The following is a 17,535-nucleotide window of genomic DNA, read 5'->3' on the forward strand; positions in this document are numbered from 1 at the left end:
TTTCGAGCTGGAAGGCTCTTCATTTGAGGCATGGAAATCCTTGGAAATCCTTGCAAATCATTCAGCGTTTACGCTTGAATGATGATGCTGCTGCCACGGCATCATTCCAGTGGAAACGCTGAATTAATTGCACTCAATTGAGTGCACCGAACCCGCAACAGCGGCTATATAGTGGAGCCCAATTTATTGAAACACTCATTAAAATTGCACAACTACCATTGTGCTTTGCATGATTTGCAAGGATTTCCAAGCCTCCGATAAAAGATCCTTACAGCTCGAAACATGTGTGAGGCTGCCTGATTTTCAAATTAAATTGTGCAAAACTTGGATTTTTTTTGTTCAAGCGCGCAGTGTGAATGCAAACAACCTCTTTCTGTAGTCAGTGTGCTGACTCTCAATTAGTCCCTTTGCCAACCATCCTTTTTCACTATTGTTGTTACACGCAACACACTTCACATATGAAAAAGGTTATTCATGAAAATGCCACTACTATTGTCCTTGTCTAGCTAATAAGCGTATTTAAAATCAATCAACCATCCCAAAAGCATAATAGCTCCTTAAAAGCAATTGTATGCTCATAAATTCTCACTAAACCACCTCATGAAATGATGTCTTCTCAATACTTTACGTCTTTCACAATGGGATAATAAATATTGGTAAAAGTGGCTCTCATACTCTACAGTCCGCTGAAGAGGGAGAAGCTACCTGAAAGCTGAATTCCTGGAGCCCTGGATATGGAGGAAGGATTGTTTTCTGTACAATCCAAAAATCAAAACCCATCTAATCCCATGGCAAAACCCACTTATCACACCATTATGGTCACTTAACGGCTGTAGCAAAAGCCTTAAAAGATTAAGTATTTACCATGATCCAAACGAAAGCCGAATCTGAATAAGATATTTCATTGGCTATTGAGCTGACTGCTACAGGTGGGATTGCTTTCCTATGCTCCGCAATCAAAGAGTACTACTTCCAAAAAGAAAAGGCTTTCTGAGCATCTGGAGCCCCAAATGCCATTTCAATGCTTTAGAATCCAAGCAGAAAAAAGGAGCATAATCTGCATCTCCTTTCCCCATAGGCCATAATGGGGAAATTATTTCCAGCCTGCTTCAGATCCTCAAGCCCTGCCTCCAACTTGACAGCATGTCCCCAGAACCGCTTGGACAGCTCTGCCAAGATTTTAGCTTCTTACCGCCTCGCCAGCTGGACCCCAGCAAAACTTATTTGGAGCACTGCACACGCAAACCATACCCCAGGACCAAAGCAAACCTGGTACAATGGAGAATGAAGACCTGACAAACTACTCAACACCCAGAGATCACCTGAAACCAACTATCCACCCCCTCATCTTCTCCGCACTGTCACACCCCACATACTGCACACGCCCAGAGGGCTTGTGAAACAACCCACCGACAAACTTCTGCACACCCCTCTCTAATCCTACTACAAACCCAATACCTACAAACCACTCTAGCCACTGGACGCCACCATTATGGACATAGTAATCCCAGTGGACATAAAGCGCACCCGAAAAGCTGACACGCACAGACTCCAGTTCTCTCTGGTTCTGCATGCATCAACAGATGAGCACAAATTCTATCCTATCCCTCTCTCCCTCACTAACCAACCAAACCAACTTGTTTTACAGAGCCATGTGAGCGCCTGGAGACCGTGCAAATGGCAGCGTTGCGCGGCATAAATCATCATAACAGATCATCAGATTAGGAGAGTTTAAGCCTTCTCTTCAAACCTATAGACCTATCCTTCACCAGTGCAGATGTGATATTCCACATACCCTATCATAGCAATGATTTCATCATATTTTAATTAAGGATGAAAGCATGTGTTGCCAACTTAGCAATATTTGGGATGGCGGTGTCCCATTCTTGCTGCCTCTCCCACACTGCAGGGATAACCCATTGGTGTTTCCCTTGGCAGCGAATCGGTGACTGTGAAGCACACAATACTAGTTCTCCCAAGACCCAACAAAATAGAGTAGTTGCATTTCACTAGTATAATTAATGCATGCAAAATACAATGACGCCAAATTTCAGGAATATATGTCAATCCAGTCTATTGATGCCGCCATTAGAATCAACAGAGTGGAGGTGCTCTCTGTTCAGAAATCATTTGTATCATGGATAAAAGTAGAATGCACCATCAAATGAATTCCACAGAATCTGGGTAATTCTCAACGATTCCTGCTTTCAGGGGAGAAGTGGGTGCAAGACGAGCCTGTCCCATCGCTCAACTGCAACACACGTTGTTGAACCACTGAAATTACTACATAAGACGAACCTGTATTGACAGCAGTTTCAGAAGAGTGAGTCGGAAGCATGCTTGTACTATACTGGGTGGGGGAAGGATAGCTCGGGGGGGGGGGAGGGGGCAACGTGTTTGTCTTGGAACCAAGACAGCGCGGCGCAACATGAGTTTGAATCCTGGTCCCATGCTTCTTAACCACTTGCTGGTATTAAGCACGTTATAAATTAACAATAGAAAAATAGCTGGTCAGCAACCTGTTTCAGTGGCATCCTGCTTTCGGTGGAACCCCAGAACCAATTTCTGAAGAATTTCAAACCTTATGTATTACTATGACATGTCTGCAGGTAGGATCAACTAACATGGCTATACTCCCCTTCAGACAGTCCCGATTAGCCTCAAACATGCTATAGACTATGTGAACAGTTTCATTATCTTTTTTCCATTTTAGTTACCGGAAGTTATGTTGTAAATGCCCATATGAACTTTATTTAATTATGGTGTTCACTGTATTTGACCTTTTTCAGAATCTCTTCTGTTTTACAAGAGTCGGCTTAAACAGTTTTACTTCTGTTACCAGTGATTTGTTAGGATTTCTGCTTTTATTTTCTCACTATTGTATTTGTGTGTTTATAAAGTACCTTTTTTTTCTCATCATACAATACTTGAATGTGTTACTTTGTTGCACCTAATAGTACTAGAATTGTATTGTGTAGTTTTGTTATCCTGGCTTCACCTATTGTTTAACTACATGGTTTTGCATTTTATTTCTGCACATTGAATGTTTTAATTGGATTCTCATTAGCTGTTAATGAAAAATGTGAACTCCTTTTCAGATATTAAAATAAAATCTGTGCTGCCTATTAAGACCTATTTCATGTATAAAAATGTATGGGTATGATTTGTACCTAGTATGTCAAAGGTTTGCAGTAGTTTGTGGTTTCTGAATCTTGCAGTGCCATTATGCAGTAGGTTCCTATGTGCATAATATTTGAGTACATATAGTGTCTCTACTGTAAATCTTGTATTTAAGATTAGTCTGTGGGTGAGCCACTGCAACAAGGCGACTTGTTTCTACTCACTCTGGAGTACTTTGGTGTAGGTGTTTATGGGTACCTTTTGGTTATGGTAAAAAATAAACGCTGAAAGATTGTTGAAAGCAGGCAATGCTACCATGTTGTATGACCTCCCAATTTCATTGTTAGTCGATTATCCCTATGCTGTAAGGCTTCACTTATCAAGATCAGTCATTTGGCTGATTCCCCTACCTATCCAAAAATGTATTTTAGGAGTATGACCACAAAGTTGATTAATCCTTTGGCATGGTGAAATCTAGAATTTAGACAGTATGTTGGGAGGCCTTTAAGTACTCCACAGCAAACCTTGTTTCCAGACGAGCGGGTTGAAGCACGATGATGAGGGCCACATTGCCCTTGATTAAACAGGCACATCCTTTGTTGGAGCACCTACGGCTTCTTGGTACACAGAAGTTCAATTACTGAAGGAAGCATTACCACAAAGGCAACATTTCTGTAGACCTCCTTGTGGGATGACCAGGGAGTCTGACATGGAGTCTGTACAGCAAGAAAGTTGTAGCCTTGTTTCTCATGTGGATACGAGAACCACCCACAGCACCAGAAATGAGGCATCTGATGCCTACGTCTTGTTGCCTTTTGAACTTATGCTCCATTGGTGGGGCTAGAGGAGACGTTTGTGACATTCAGGCAAGTAGTTCTGACCACACCTGCCCTTTTGCCCCACTATGTTTTTCAAGGGCGTCAAATTGGAAGAAAGATTTGCATTAGGTTTGCTGCCCTATTCGTTTTTTGTATTTTGGTTGTAACTTTATGCCAAAGGGACAGAACCCTGCCACAGGCCCCTTCCATGTGGTTAAAATGTGCTGCTCCTCTCCAGCAACTGTTGTCGTTCTTTGGGGTACTACTTATTCAATTCGGTTTAAAAAAACTGGCGTTTGAGACGGTGCAAATAGTTAAATTAGACCCTTTGAAAATGTCCCAAAGAGAGAGCTTTCAGTGTAGTGAACATTTTGAAACCTGTATTGTCCATGATTTTCAATTGCGGTCGAACCCTTTTCTCAGCCTCTGGAACACTGGTACATTGTTGTTTTGCTAGTCTGGGTGTAACCTTTCTCCTTCCATTACTGCATTCATGGCGGAACTTCTGCTAGATTTCAGTCTGCAGTGAGCCCGGTTTATCGAAGAGGTTACTGGCACGTTATCTTCGTCTTCACTGAAAAGATATGCCAGACTGAAGCCTGCAAACGGTTAATCCAGGGTGCAGAATGTAAAGTGACAAGCTACTAGCCAGCCATAAGTCACTTGCCACCTCAATTGTATACAGGGAGCACACCATTTCGTATTTGCCAAGAGTTAAATATCCCTAGCCAACGATTAGTGGCGAGCGCAAATTTTGCATCCTGGTTAACCCATCCCTTATACTCACATATGAGCATATATAAGCAGTAATGGCACATTTTAATACTGATAGTCCGTTCCATGGAAAAAGGTCAAGGACCAGCAGTGAACTATAATGGGATGATGGTAAAGCAACCACAGGGAGATATGACCTAGATGAAGAGAAAGATACATGCCATTAACCTTTCAACAAGACTGTGCAATTGGAGTGATCAGTTTGCAAGCATAAAAAGGCAAACATTCTCTGCTGCTTATTATACTGTGTCTGTTTAGGTATAAATCCACGTGTGAAGTCTGGACGTTTCATGAAGATTCTTCCTGATTATGAACACATGGAATACAGAGATGTGTACACCTGCCGTACGTACCGCATGTGCTAGGAACTCCTTGCTTGTTTGGAGTTGGTGTGTGTGTGTGTTGAAGCAATGGTGCATGTAGCGATAGTGTACACTTTAATCTGCTAAATTGCCTTGCAACTAGCTCACTGTAGATTATGGTAAAGCATTCATTACAAAGGAGATTGCAGCTTGTTCTTTTCGTAGATCTGCAAGATAGTCTTGCATAGTGGTACAACAGTTAAGTTTGCCTTCACTTTCCGTTTTGCTTGTTAGCACTCAGTAGGGTTGGTGCTCCAGATAAGAGTTTGATGTGGGAGTTTTTTATTGCAGGTTTTTTTTAAAGTTGGGAGCAAAAATTATTTTGGGGAGTAAACAAGTCCCAAAAGCAATTAGAAATGTTCTAAATATTAAACAAATGATTTGTATTAAATATTTCTTTGCAGCTAGTTATTAATGCACATTAAAAGAAATCTGTTTACCACTCCATAACCTGTACTGATATTTGTTCCATCTGTGGCACATGTACTAATGGCCCATATGTAACCCTGGATCGATGTGTCTGAAAGCAAGGGGATAGGCACCTTTGAGTCGGTGTCCTATTTTTTCTGTTGGGAGTAAAAGGGGTTTATTCACCTTCTGTAGGGCTTGGTAGAGTAACTGCTGGACGTGATTAAGTAACGTAACCCAGAACTGTTACTTTAAAGGAATGGTTCGGTCAGAAATATTATTGTCCATGTGGTTCGGCCATGTGTGTTTAACCATAAGTCGATCGATCGTACAAACATTTCCTATGCACCTTACCCAAGTGTTCGTCTCTTGAACACAAGCAAAATCAGGCAGCAGGGTGTGGCCATCTTGTGATAATCTTAACACATGCCGCATCACCCTGGGTGACCTGCGTTTGTGGCACTAAATCATATCCCCTGCCCCTGAGCCTGACCTCACCAAATTATTTATATTCTCCGCCTCTCTCCGTAACGTTACTGGGCAGCGTAGCCAAACGCGCCCAGTCGGCACTTGCTCGACAAGACGCGGTACCCGGAAAATGCACATCGTCTCACAGCACAGCACGTCACAATTAGGAATATGAAACTGTATTTTAAAAGGAAACAGCAAGACTGTACAATTGGCAAAGTACATTTATTTCACATTAAATGTTTCGATAACATTCGGCGTCTGACATAATCGATCAAAATGGGACTTTTTTCCTTTGCTTTCAATCTGCAAATGTTTATCGTGAGTCACGCGCTGTTCCTTTTTGGTACACAATGTGTGTGTTTTGTCTAAATGAAGCACTTCGGTCGCACGGTGAATTGCAAAGCTGGTGCATGAACTTGGCACTAGACCACCGTAAAAGTTATGTTGCTCCTAATCGCTGGTACCGCGTACAGACATATTGGACCTTGTCCGTCGTCCCAAAAGACGGTTAAGTAGATCCAGTGATTGACATGTAGCTGCAGCTGGTGGTTGAAGAATCCTCGGTTGGGTTCTGGAATAGATGACAATCACAGAATGGCACGATGTACCTGTTTGCAAAACATGAAAATAGAAATGTGTCTCAGTAGCCAATCTTTATTACAATTAATCTTTTTCTTTATTAGCGCAGAGGTGACGCAATGTGAACTGAGAGAATACAATGTGGGATATCAAAGTACTCCGCTATTTGCTTCCGAGGATAGTGCAATGGAGTATGTTGAGCTCTAAACGTAAAGTGTGAACTGGGGCAACAATTCGAGGTGCACAAACAATGTAATGATTTATTAGCGTAGAACCAGGGAGAAACGAGTGGTGGTCTACATGCGTCTCGATGCTGGCCTGTCCATGTGCCCGGTAGATGGCCCAGCACACAAAGGTAGTACTAGCACTTCATTGCAATATGCGACACAGAGCGAACAAGTACAACGTGACCCAGCAATAACGGTCAGCTATTCGTATATTGACTAGTTCTGGTATAAAATTGTCTAAAGAGAAAATTACATTATATTCAGCATTTCCATTCTCTTGGCGTAATGCAGACTCCTCCGTTCGTGTCAACAAATTTTCATAAACTGAATTTATATGTAACTAGGTCCAGTTTCGGAATGGGCAACCTCATCATATCATACGTTAATACACCCCCCCTTCATTCAATGCCTTTCGGAATGGTCCCTGCTCTCAAGGTAAAAAAATATAGAACCTTATACTGGGCGCGGGACACGTGGGTCTCCCAGCTCCGAAGCAAAGATTCAAAGCTGTTGACATTCACTCACAATGAACATACTTTCTTACTTTGCAACATCCAATGTCAACGCATCCATGAGAACATGAATTTTGAAGCACGGGCCCAGGATGAAAAAAAATTGGGGGCTGTCACTGCTCGTTGTTTGTAGCGCTGCTGAGGTGTAGGGGGAAACTTGCCATTGACAATCCCCCCTACTCCCAAATTATAGTCTATATAACGCAAAAACTGAGGTGAAATGTGTCTAGTAATAGGCCCACCTCTGCTTATCTTATGGCCTCCTACCCCATGGCATGTTTTCACAGTCAGTACTTCTTGCGTGCCTAGAATGTTTTGTAGCCTAGGTCTAATCCCTTTTGTGTGACGAGCAGATATTCAGCTGTTTGGGGAACTTTATGGCAAGGCAACTGCAAAAACCCAAAGATTCTTGCACACGGTTATGCATTGGTCATTTACACGAAAAATGAAGGTCCCACAGTAGCTCGACTAAACTGAAATGTGAAAGCAATCGTAATAATTGTACTATTTTTTTTTTTTTTTAATAAAAGGATTAAGAGGATATATTTCAAAAAACAAATTGCATACTTTATTTGTACATTTTATAAAAACATTTTTGGCAAAAATAAAAACAGATGCTAGTCATTTGTACCGGGATTTGAACGAGCTCTGCTTTGGGTGGACATGGCACGTTGGCAATGTTTTGTGCCAATGTATGTGTGCTTTGAACAGATTTGTGCGCAATTCCATGAGTATGCATCCCTACGACATTAACAATAAGATCTTTCCCAAAATCGAATTCCATTTTCTCATATACTGGTTTGACAACCCATTTTTTTGCTTCTTTTCGTAAAGGCCATAGTGTAGCAAAGCATCCCTAAGTTTCCTGCAGTCCTAGATTGTTCCCGGCCTACATTCTCGTTATGCGCTAATACCGCTAGTAAAGTCCTAGATTTCATCCCTTGGATGCTGAAATGCAATCTCTTTGGCCTGTACTTTAGGCACATACTGTGGAACACCTCCAAATCTCCTGTGTGACAGAATTCTGTGAGTCCCTTGAGATCTCTTGATAGTTTTATCAAACACAATCTTCTCAAGGGCTTTGTGTGGAGGTGAAGATGGGATCAAGCACTTCTTCTTCCGTGCCTGCTCTGGGGGCAAAATGCCATGTTCACATTGGTGGAAATGTTGTTTTTCTGTCCAGTGGTGAACGTTTGAACAGTGGTGCATTAGTGAGCGCCATTTTTCCAGTAGAATTTCCACAGACCCATCACATGTTTTGGAGCTCCACCAAAGATGGTTGCTGAAAGCCTGGGACCATGGTGAAATACTTTCAAAACCTTTTTTTGTTTTCCTGCCGCCAAGATTTTTTTGATTGATTTGGCAACATGCCATACATCAAATTGATGTGTAATATTTGGATACTGCTCACTCATTGTCTTGGCTATTGAAATGTGTCTTGTCCGTGGCTATGAGGTCGATTTGCATTCCCCTCGATTGTAGATCTTCCAGTGATTTCATAAAACCAAATTTCTCCATGGCTACTTAGCAGAAAATCCGGGGCTGTCACACTGTCCCTTGCCGGCTAGCCTGAACCGTTTGTCGGAGAATGTACTTTGAATAGCCAATTGTTCAATTTTCCAAACTTCACTAATGGCAGGGAATAGATAATCACGTTGGTATTTGTAGTATAGTATCCATGACTGGCTGGTACCTATGGACCTTCAGGATGCTTATTTCCATGTGCCAATCCATCTCAAACACAGGAAATACCTGAGGTTCGCAATTGGCGACTCTCAATATCAATTTCAAGTTCTGCCATTTAGGCTGACCTCCGTCCCGAGGGTCTTCACCAAGCTAATGCCGGTAGTGGCTGCGAGTATGAGGGAAGGGATACAACGTCTACCCCTACCTGGACGATTGGCTGATCAGGGCTGTATCTTCGGAACAAGCTCAGATCCAGCTAGATTATGTCTGCCACTTCCTTCACAAACTGGGCTTCTCCCTCAATTTAAAGAAGTCACAGATGATACCATCACAGAGACTCCAGTTCATTGGAGCAGTCCTGGACACTTCCCTGGGAAAAGCCTTGCCACCAGAGGTGAGGGCTCAAGATATTCTGCAGATGGTCAACAAGTTTCAAGATGCCCAACGTCTCCCAGCCTTCGACTTTTTGAGGTTGCTAGGCCTCATGGCCTCCTGCATCTTCCTTGTGCCAGAGGCTCGCCTGAGAATAAGATCTCTTCAGTGGGCACTGAGAACTCAGCGGTCGCAATTCTCAGGGAGAATGACAGATCACCTCTGGATTCCGGACAAGGTAGCCCGCGACCTTCAATGGTGGGCCTATCCAGAGAACATTTTGAAAGGAAAACTGTTTTGGCAACCATGGCCGGAGATGACAGTAGTCACAGATGCCTCACTCACGGGGTGGGGAGCCCATGCCAACGACTTGACCATCAGCGGTCGTTGGTCTCCATCGGAGTCCATACTACACATCAACCTATTGGAGCTGAGAGCGATCGGACTAGTGCTGAAAGCTTTCCTGCCATCAGTACAGGGGAAAAATGTCCTGATAATGACGGACAACACGGTGGCCATGCACTACCTCAACAAAAGAGGAGGCGTAGGATCACTGCCACTGTGCAGAGAGGCAATGCAGCTCTGGTTTTGGGCAATTCAGGAAGGAATCTCTCTATTGGTAGTCCACCTAGCCGGAGAGAAGAACTTGACAGCGGACGCTCTCCCACGAGTGGGAGCTAGCTCAGGAAGTCCTTCAAGAGATCTTTGCCCTTTGGGGAACCCCTCAGGTGGATCTGTTCGCCACAAGCACCAACAGGAAGTGCGATCTGTTCTGTTCAAGGGAAGTTCCCCTGAGAGGACGCATTTCCACCAGTCCCTGTTATTCCTCAAATGATCAGGTGGTTGAGAAAATTCCAGAAAACCATGATCATAATTGCCCCGGACTGGGCCAGGAGAACGTGGTACCCGGACCTTCTAGATAAGTCCATCTGCCCTCCAATCAGTCTTCCACTCAAAGAGAATTTTCTCTCGCAGAAGGGAGGTCAGGTTCTCCATCCAGACATCAGAACCCTCAACCTTCACGCTTGGCTTCTGAAAGGGTGAGGTACAAGGATTGGGACCTCCCTGATGACGTCATGGAGGTGTTGCTTTCGGCCAGAAGGCCAGCATCAAAGTCTTCATACCGCTGCCGTTGGAACAAATTTTGCAGCTTGTGTAGAGAAGGGAATATCGACCCTTTTGCATGTGGTACACCAACGGTGTTATCGTTTCTACTTTACTTGGCAAACTCAGGCCTTCAAGTTGGCACTATAAAAGGCTATCTTGCAGCGTTTTCAATCTTCAAGCGCACTGCGGAGGAACCATTGCATTTCAAACTACCTCTAGTGATACAATTTCTCAAGGGATTGACTAATGTTTATCCTCCAAAACCATTCCACGTTCCCTTATGGGACTTAAATTTAGTCTTAAACTTCCTAATGGGCACTCCATTCAAACCACTTCACTCTTGTTCGCTGAGATTTCTCACCCTTAAAACTGTCCTATTGGTAGCACTAACATCTACTAGGAGGGTGAGCGAACTACACGTGCTCTCCTGTAAACCCCCACATACAATTTTCCACAAGGACAAAGTTGTCCTACAGGTGAAGCCTAATTTCCTCCCAAAGGTGGTTTCTGAATTTAATATTACTCAGAGAATTACCTAACCTTCGTTCTACCCTCCTCCCCATCCGGGGAAAGAGGAAGAAAGACTACACAGGCTGGACCCAAGGCGAGCTCTAAGCTTTTACATCAGCAGAATGGCTAGGATCAGGCAAGCAGACGAACTGTTTGTAGGATACTCAGGTCACAAGTTGAAATTACCCATAACAAAACAAACCATTTCCAGGTGGATTATCTTGGCCATTCTGGAATGTTACAAACTGGCAGGGAAAGAGCCACCACAAAATCTTAGGGCTCATTCAACCAGGAGTATTGCAGCCTCTTCGGCCCTCCAAAGAGGGGTACCGGTCAGAGACATATGTGGGGCTGCCACATGGTCGTCAGCATATACATTCACAAAATTTTACAACCTGCATTCTTCCACTAGTCAAGAGACCCGATTTCGCAAAGCCGTAATGCATTCGGTTCATCCCTAAGGGGTGCATGATATTTTTACTCCCACCTCCAATTACATGCCACTGCTATGGGAGTCTATCAAAGATAAGGAATACGTCGGAGGACACAATCCCTTCGAAGAACAAGTTACTTCTTACATTTTAACGTTCTTTCGATGGGAGTTCCTCTGACACATTCCTTATCGCCCCTCCCATCCATCCCTGCAGTAATACTTCCCTTGCAGTTGCAGTTTACGCTCCTTCAAGGTCAATAACCAATTCAGGCATGACTTTTCTTATACTACAAAACGGAACTGAGCAACGGACGCCACGCACGCCTATTTATGGGCATGGTGACGTCGGCGCCGGCACTGGAGGGACATTGACTCGGCGGACGTCGACGCGCCCTCTACTGAAAAAATTTCCGAGGCCAGCAAGCTGGAGACGAATTATCAAAGATGAGGAATACGTCGGACGAACATCCCATCGAAAGAACGTTGCAAGGTAAGAAGTAACTTGTTCTTTGGTGTTGGGATAAGTCCTGCTCGCAGAGAGGTTTCACATCAGGCCTGGGCCCAGTCTCCCCTGTCAAGCAGAACCTAGCCTTTGCCCCTGGGCTTCAACCCAACTCATATCACCTATGGTCAAATGGGAAGTTATTGAGACTACAAGAGCTCTATGCAGACAATTCGCCCCTGACCATTGCCCAATGTAAAGAGAAGTTTAATCTTCCAGAAACTGAAAGGTTTAGATATATACAACTCTGCCACTGAATAATCCAAATATGAAAAGGGCAGCCACTAGGTCCCCCTACGGGATTGAAACTAACAGTTTCAGAAGGTCCGCATGCATGCTGGAAAATGTTCTGGAAGATGAGAAACTCCCCTCTATGCTGGCATGGGAGAGGGAGCTCGGGATCGCTGTGTCCCAGGAGTCCTGGCAGAGGATTTGGGATAGGGCTCATGGGTCTTCAAGGTGCACGGCAGTGAAGGAGGGCAGCTTAAGCTCTGTTTTTGATGGTATTTCTCTCCGTAGAAGCTACATGCGATGAACCCAGACTACCCTGACACGTGCTGGCATGGGTGTGGCGGGTAAGGGAGACCTGGGTCATCTGTGTTGGCATTGCCTCATTATACAATCCTTCTGGCTGGAAATTAGATCGAAGATCAAAGACATATGTGGGGCTGAGCTACCCATGGACCCAGTAATAATGCTGCTAGGTGATACACCAGACGATGGGTCTTACCCGCGGTTGGGCCCCAGAGGCAACCTGATTACTCAACTACTTATGGCAGCTCGCCTCACACTGGCCCGTTTTTGGAAAGAGCTAGAGGTCCCCCATATAGCCTATTGGTGGGTGAAGGTCTGGGAACTGCTTGGAATGGAGAAGCTAACAATCACAATGGCGGGCAAGACATCCAAGTTTTCCCGCATCTGGGAGCCATTCCTGGAATATGTAGCCGAAAAAGAACATGTTTTTCCAGCCTAGACTGGTCAAGTTCCTCCTTTAAACCGTGACACACACTGGGCAAGGTCGGAACACTCCATGTGCGAAACCTGGACTAGAGCAGCCTATAGCCTCTCGGGAGGCAATGGTATTGATGGATGTTTTTTTTTTTCCCCTTCCTCTCTCATTTGGTCCTTTCCCTCTGTGATTTTATGTTGTGTCAATTCAAGTCTTGCTGAGCATGATGAAGTTATGAGTAACAGATGAACTGTAACTAGGCTAAAATTAAATTTCGAAGCGTAGATTAAGAGAAGCGATTCATGCTTTAAGTTGGTTATATTTTCTGCAATGAATTTCATGTTTGATCATAGTTTCAATAAAAATGATATTGACAAAAAGTGAGATCCTGAGAGAGACTGTATTCAGGGAGCAAATACAGGAGGGGATACTCCATTATTTTCCAGAAAAAGAGGGCTGCTACACCCTACTACACACTTTAGGATGCCTTCAAGTGTGTGATCAGGGGTTTATGTATAGCTAAGGTGGCTGGCGTCCTTAAGGTCATAAGAGCCAAGCTGACTGGCTATGAAACTCTGTTGTGTGAGCCTGAATTGGGTCAGGGGTTCGCCAGTGCGCCACAGATGAGGAAATGTAGGCTAGGTTCCAGGAGGTGCTGGGTTTGTTTAGAGAGGCGGCTGAATGTGAGGTCCGGTTTCTTCATAGGAGCGCGGCTGTACAGGGAAGATCAGAGAACAGGCACTGTTCTCGCTCGTTTAAAGACCAAACAACTAAATCTCACACAGCAGCCGTTGAGAACCGTGCAGGCGAGCTTCTACGCACAGATGAGGGGATAATGACAGCATTCATTGGTTTCTATAAATCTCTATACTCTAGGCTTGCAACGGGATGAGAAGAGATTGAAGAGTACTTGAAGCATGTGGGTCTGTACTGGGTGGCAGAGGAGGAAAGAGAGTGACTGGGTAGGCAGTTAACGGAGCTGGAGGTACATGAGGCTATCAAAGGCCTGGCAGATGTGAAAGCCGCTGGCCCAGACGGACTCTGCCGATTTTATTTTTTTTATGTATTTTTTTTATATAAAGCTTATGCAAATCTATTGGTCCCTGCTATTCTGTGTGTATCAGCAGTCTATACAAGACTGTGCACTGCCCGAGTCAATGAGAGAAGCAGTGGTCACCCTACGCCTAAAGCCGGGGAAGGACACAGATAGTTGCTCCTCCTATCGCCTGATTTCTTTGTTAAATCTGGACAATAAAATACTAATAAGGGTGCTGAATAATAGGCTTTCTCCAATCATCCCTAGATGTGTACTGTCTGATTAGGCTGGGTTAATTACTGTAAAGTCCATGTTTTATGGGCTTTGCAGACTTTTTGGTCTCTTATTGATCCTTGACCAGCGTTCCTCTGTTGCTGCGGCCCTTCTCGATGCGAAGAAAGATTTTGACTCCATTGAGTGGCCATTCCTTTTCACGGTCCTCAGGCGCCTGGGGGTGGGAGAGGATTTTGTAAGAATGGGGTCTTTGTGGTCCGTACGTGCGGTAGCACGTCTGTGTGAATCGTCGACTCTGAACCCATTGCAATGGAAAGGGTTACATGGCTGGGATGTCCGTTGTCCCCTCTGCTATTCGCACTCATTAGCAGAAACGGTCCACTCCAAGCAAATAGAGAGGGGTGGGGGGTCCGGCTGTTCACGCATCAATTTGTCATATCACTTTTTATTTTATTATTTTTTTATTTTACATAATCAACTTAACTTACAGACTTGCATAAACCTATACATCACATTTCACTTCGTCATGATCGTCTGCTCCCCCAACTCCCCACGCCCCTTCACTGGCCTACATCGCACTTATTAGTGCCACCGTTTCATCTCTATCTCTGAGCAACCATCCTAGCCTTAGTAACCTCTTCGTCAGGTATGTTCTCCAAGTCTATAGCGCCCTGCTCAGAAATGGTTAAATCCGCTATCAATTGCCTCCATGCACCCACGTCCCCTTGGTCATTATTCCGACCTCTTGCTTCTTGCCACACTACGGTCTCTGCGTTTGCGCATTTTAACAAGTCCTGCCACCAAACCTGCACCACTGGCCTCTTATGTGCTTTCCATCCCAGTGCTATCCTGCGTTTCGCCAGTATATATGCCAAATCCTTAAGCTTACTCACATGTCTAGCTCTCTTGGGTCTCGTGAAGCCTGCTAACAGACAAGCTGGGAGGGGGATCCAATCTCCAGGGTGATACCCTCCCGTGTTAGCGCTTGGGCTACTTGTCCCAGAATCTTCCAATCTCTCTGCATGCCCTGAACATATGAACCCGGTCTGCATACTCCGTACCTCTGGCATGATTGCGCTGCTGCTTGGTTGAACTTAATCTGTTTGGGGTTAGATGTGCTCTATGGGTCACGTATAATTGAATCAGTTGTAAAGGTGCATTCCTAGACACCTTTTTGTGGTATGCCATAACTCTAATCCACATTGCATCTGACATTGGTTCCTGTAAGTCTGCCTCCGATCTTTGCCTTGTCTGCCCTAACGTCTCTCCCGTCTTGGACCTCAGTAGCTCATATATCCTAGAGACTGTGTACTCTTTCCGATGCAACATAGAATGTCTCTATCGTCTTGTCTAACTGCAAGGGTGCCTCGGTCTCCGGCCATCTGTGTCTTAGATTCCTCAGCAGGGTCAGGAATATGTGAGGTGTTTCCCCTGGTGTACCCCAGTGTCTTCTGTCAGCTCCCCAAAATCCTTGGGTAACCCCTCCTTTAGCACATGTCCCACCATCGCTACACCTTTAGGTTCCCAGTACCTCCTTACAATTAATCTCAATTGTTCATCTGCCCCTTCCAGCACAACTAGTGGTATCTGCAAAGAATATGGTGTTGTGTTCGCTAGCAATTGGCAGGCCCTACGCCACATTACACATCCCAGCCGCAGCAGCAAGGCGAACGAGTTGCACGATGGTCGGTTATCCATATCACTTAGTTCAGAAAGAACGGAGTACTCCCTGCTCTCAGTAACCGCGATTTGGGCGTTTCCTCCTCGGACAGCCACTTGGCCACAAACTGCAACTGGCTAGCAACGAAATATACTTTAAAGTTGGGCAACTTTATTCCCCGTTGTTCGTACGAGTTCTGGAGCTTACACAATGCTACCATGCACCTTGAATTATGCCACAGGAAGCTCCTGCATATGCTGTGCAGTTTCTTGAAAAAGGTTTTTGGTATCGCAAATGGAACATTTACAAAACAATGGAGCCTCAGCAGCACCAGCATCTTCAACAATGCTGCTCGCCCCATCATGGACAACAGCAGTCTGGTCTTCGAGTTTGTTCACTGCCTTCACCGGGTTGTGTGTGTTTTGCCTAAGGATCGTGATAAATGTCAACACCCAGGTACCTAAATGTGTCCACTTCCCATTTATTTGCTAGGTCCGGCAATGTGCACACGGGCCTCCCAACATATCCCACCCCCCAAGGGGAACCGGCTCGATTTCTGGCGGTTGATTTATACCGGACAAGGCCGCATAGCGTTCAATCATATCCAGGATGTATTGCAAATTTGTCTCAGGCGCTCCAAATACAGGAGCATGTCATTTGCATATAATGAGATCAAATGCTTCCCACCTGGGAGGATTATGCCAGCCTCCCCATATTCCTCCCGTAAATAGACCGACCATGGACATCTTATGTCGTGCCCTTGCTTAACTGCCACTGTTTAGAGGTGATTGTGCCGTTTTGACACTCCCTATCGGTTCGCTGTACAGCAACTCTGCACCCATCTGATGGACGTGGGTCCAATAACGAACCTTTCTAGCACTGCTAGCAGCCATGGCCATCTGACCGAGTCAAACAGAGTCACTGCATTGAGTGACGCCACTGCCAATTGCTGTGTATCTCCTTGCGTACAATCTATTATGTGGTGTAATCGTCTCAGGTTATTTGTTATAGTTCTATGTGGGACATATCCTATAAGCTTAGCTATGGCCGGTTTAAGACTATTTGCTATTAAAGCAGTGAGAATCTTCCCATCTTGATTCAGTAATGAAAGGGGCCTATATGAGCTACAGTCAGTATCCGGCTTATTTGGCTTAAGAAGGGAGACAATGATTGACTGCTTCAGGGACCAAGGCAGCCTGCCCGTGTCTAGCTTTTCATTCAGCATCGCTAGTAGTGGAGCTAGGGTTTCCATCCTGTATTCTTTGTAGAATTCACAGGGAAGTCCATCCGTTCCTGGGACTTTGCCCAGTCGGTAGTTCCTTTATGACATACTCTAGTTCTGTCGTGATGGGGATTTTTAGCCTGTTTCGTTCCTCCATGTTTAGCTTGGGGAGACTAATCTCTGACGATGCTTCTTCTATCTCTGACATATGGCACTCTGTGGTTTCCTCCTACAGCTGTTTGTAATAATCATAAAAATATTTGTTCACCCTATCTTGCTTCTCGCACAATTCTCAGTCGGTTCTCACAATCGCTCTAATTGCCACTAGTTTACTCTTACAAAGCCAAGCTAGCAATCACACTGGCTTGTCCCCTTCTGCATTTTGTCTCTACATATTTCCTGTAGCTCAATTTGCTTAATTTGTTAGTGTACCCTATATTCTCGTTGTAAGCGGGACTCCTCTTTAGCTTCCTCCAGGGACCCCTCTCCTGCCTGCGCTATGGCTTCTAGTCCATCCTCTCCCTTTTGAAATCCCTTGCATCCCTTTTGATTT

General features: G+C 44.7%; 1 protein-coding gene across 2 annotated transcripts in view; it reads left to right on the forward strand.

The window, feature by feature from the left end:
* Positions 1-17,535, forward strand: part of FBXO31 (F-box protein 31) — a 521,890-nt gene that overhangs the window by 168,859 nt on the left and 335,496 nt on the right. Inside the window, exon 3 of one of the 2 annotated variants that reach the window (XM_069636193.1) lies at positions 4,971-5,057. The exons of the other annotated variant lie outside the window; for it this stretch is intronic. Coding sequence (XP_069492294.1) covers positions 4,971-5,057 — 87 coding nt within the window. The remainder of the gene's footprint in view (positions 1-4,970; positions 5,058-17,535) is intronic. 2 annotated transcript variants of the gene reach the window in all.

This window comes from Ambystoma mexicanum, chromosome 1q (assembly GCF_040938575.1).
Source record: "Ambystoma mexicanum isolate Mex_15411 chromosome 1q, UKY_AmexF1_1, whole genome shotgun sequence".
Lineage (NCBI taxonomy): Eukaryota > Metazoa > Chordata > Amphibia > Caudata > Ambystomatidae > Ambystoma > Ambystoma mexicanum.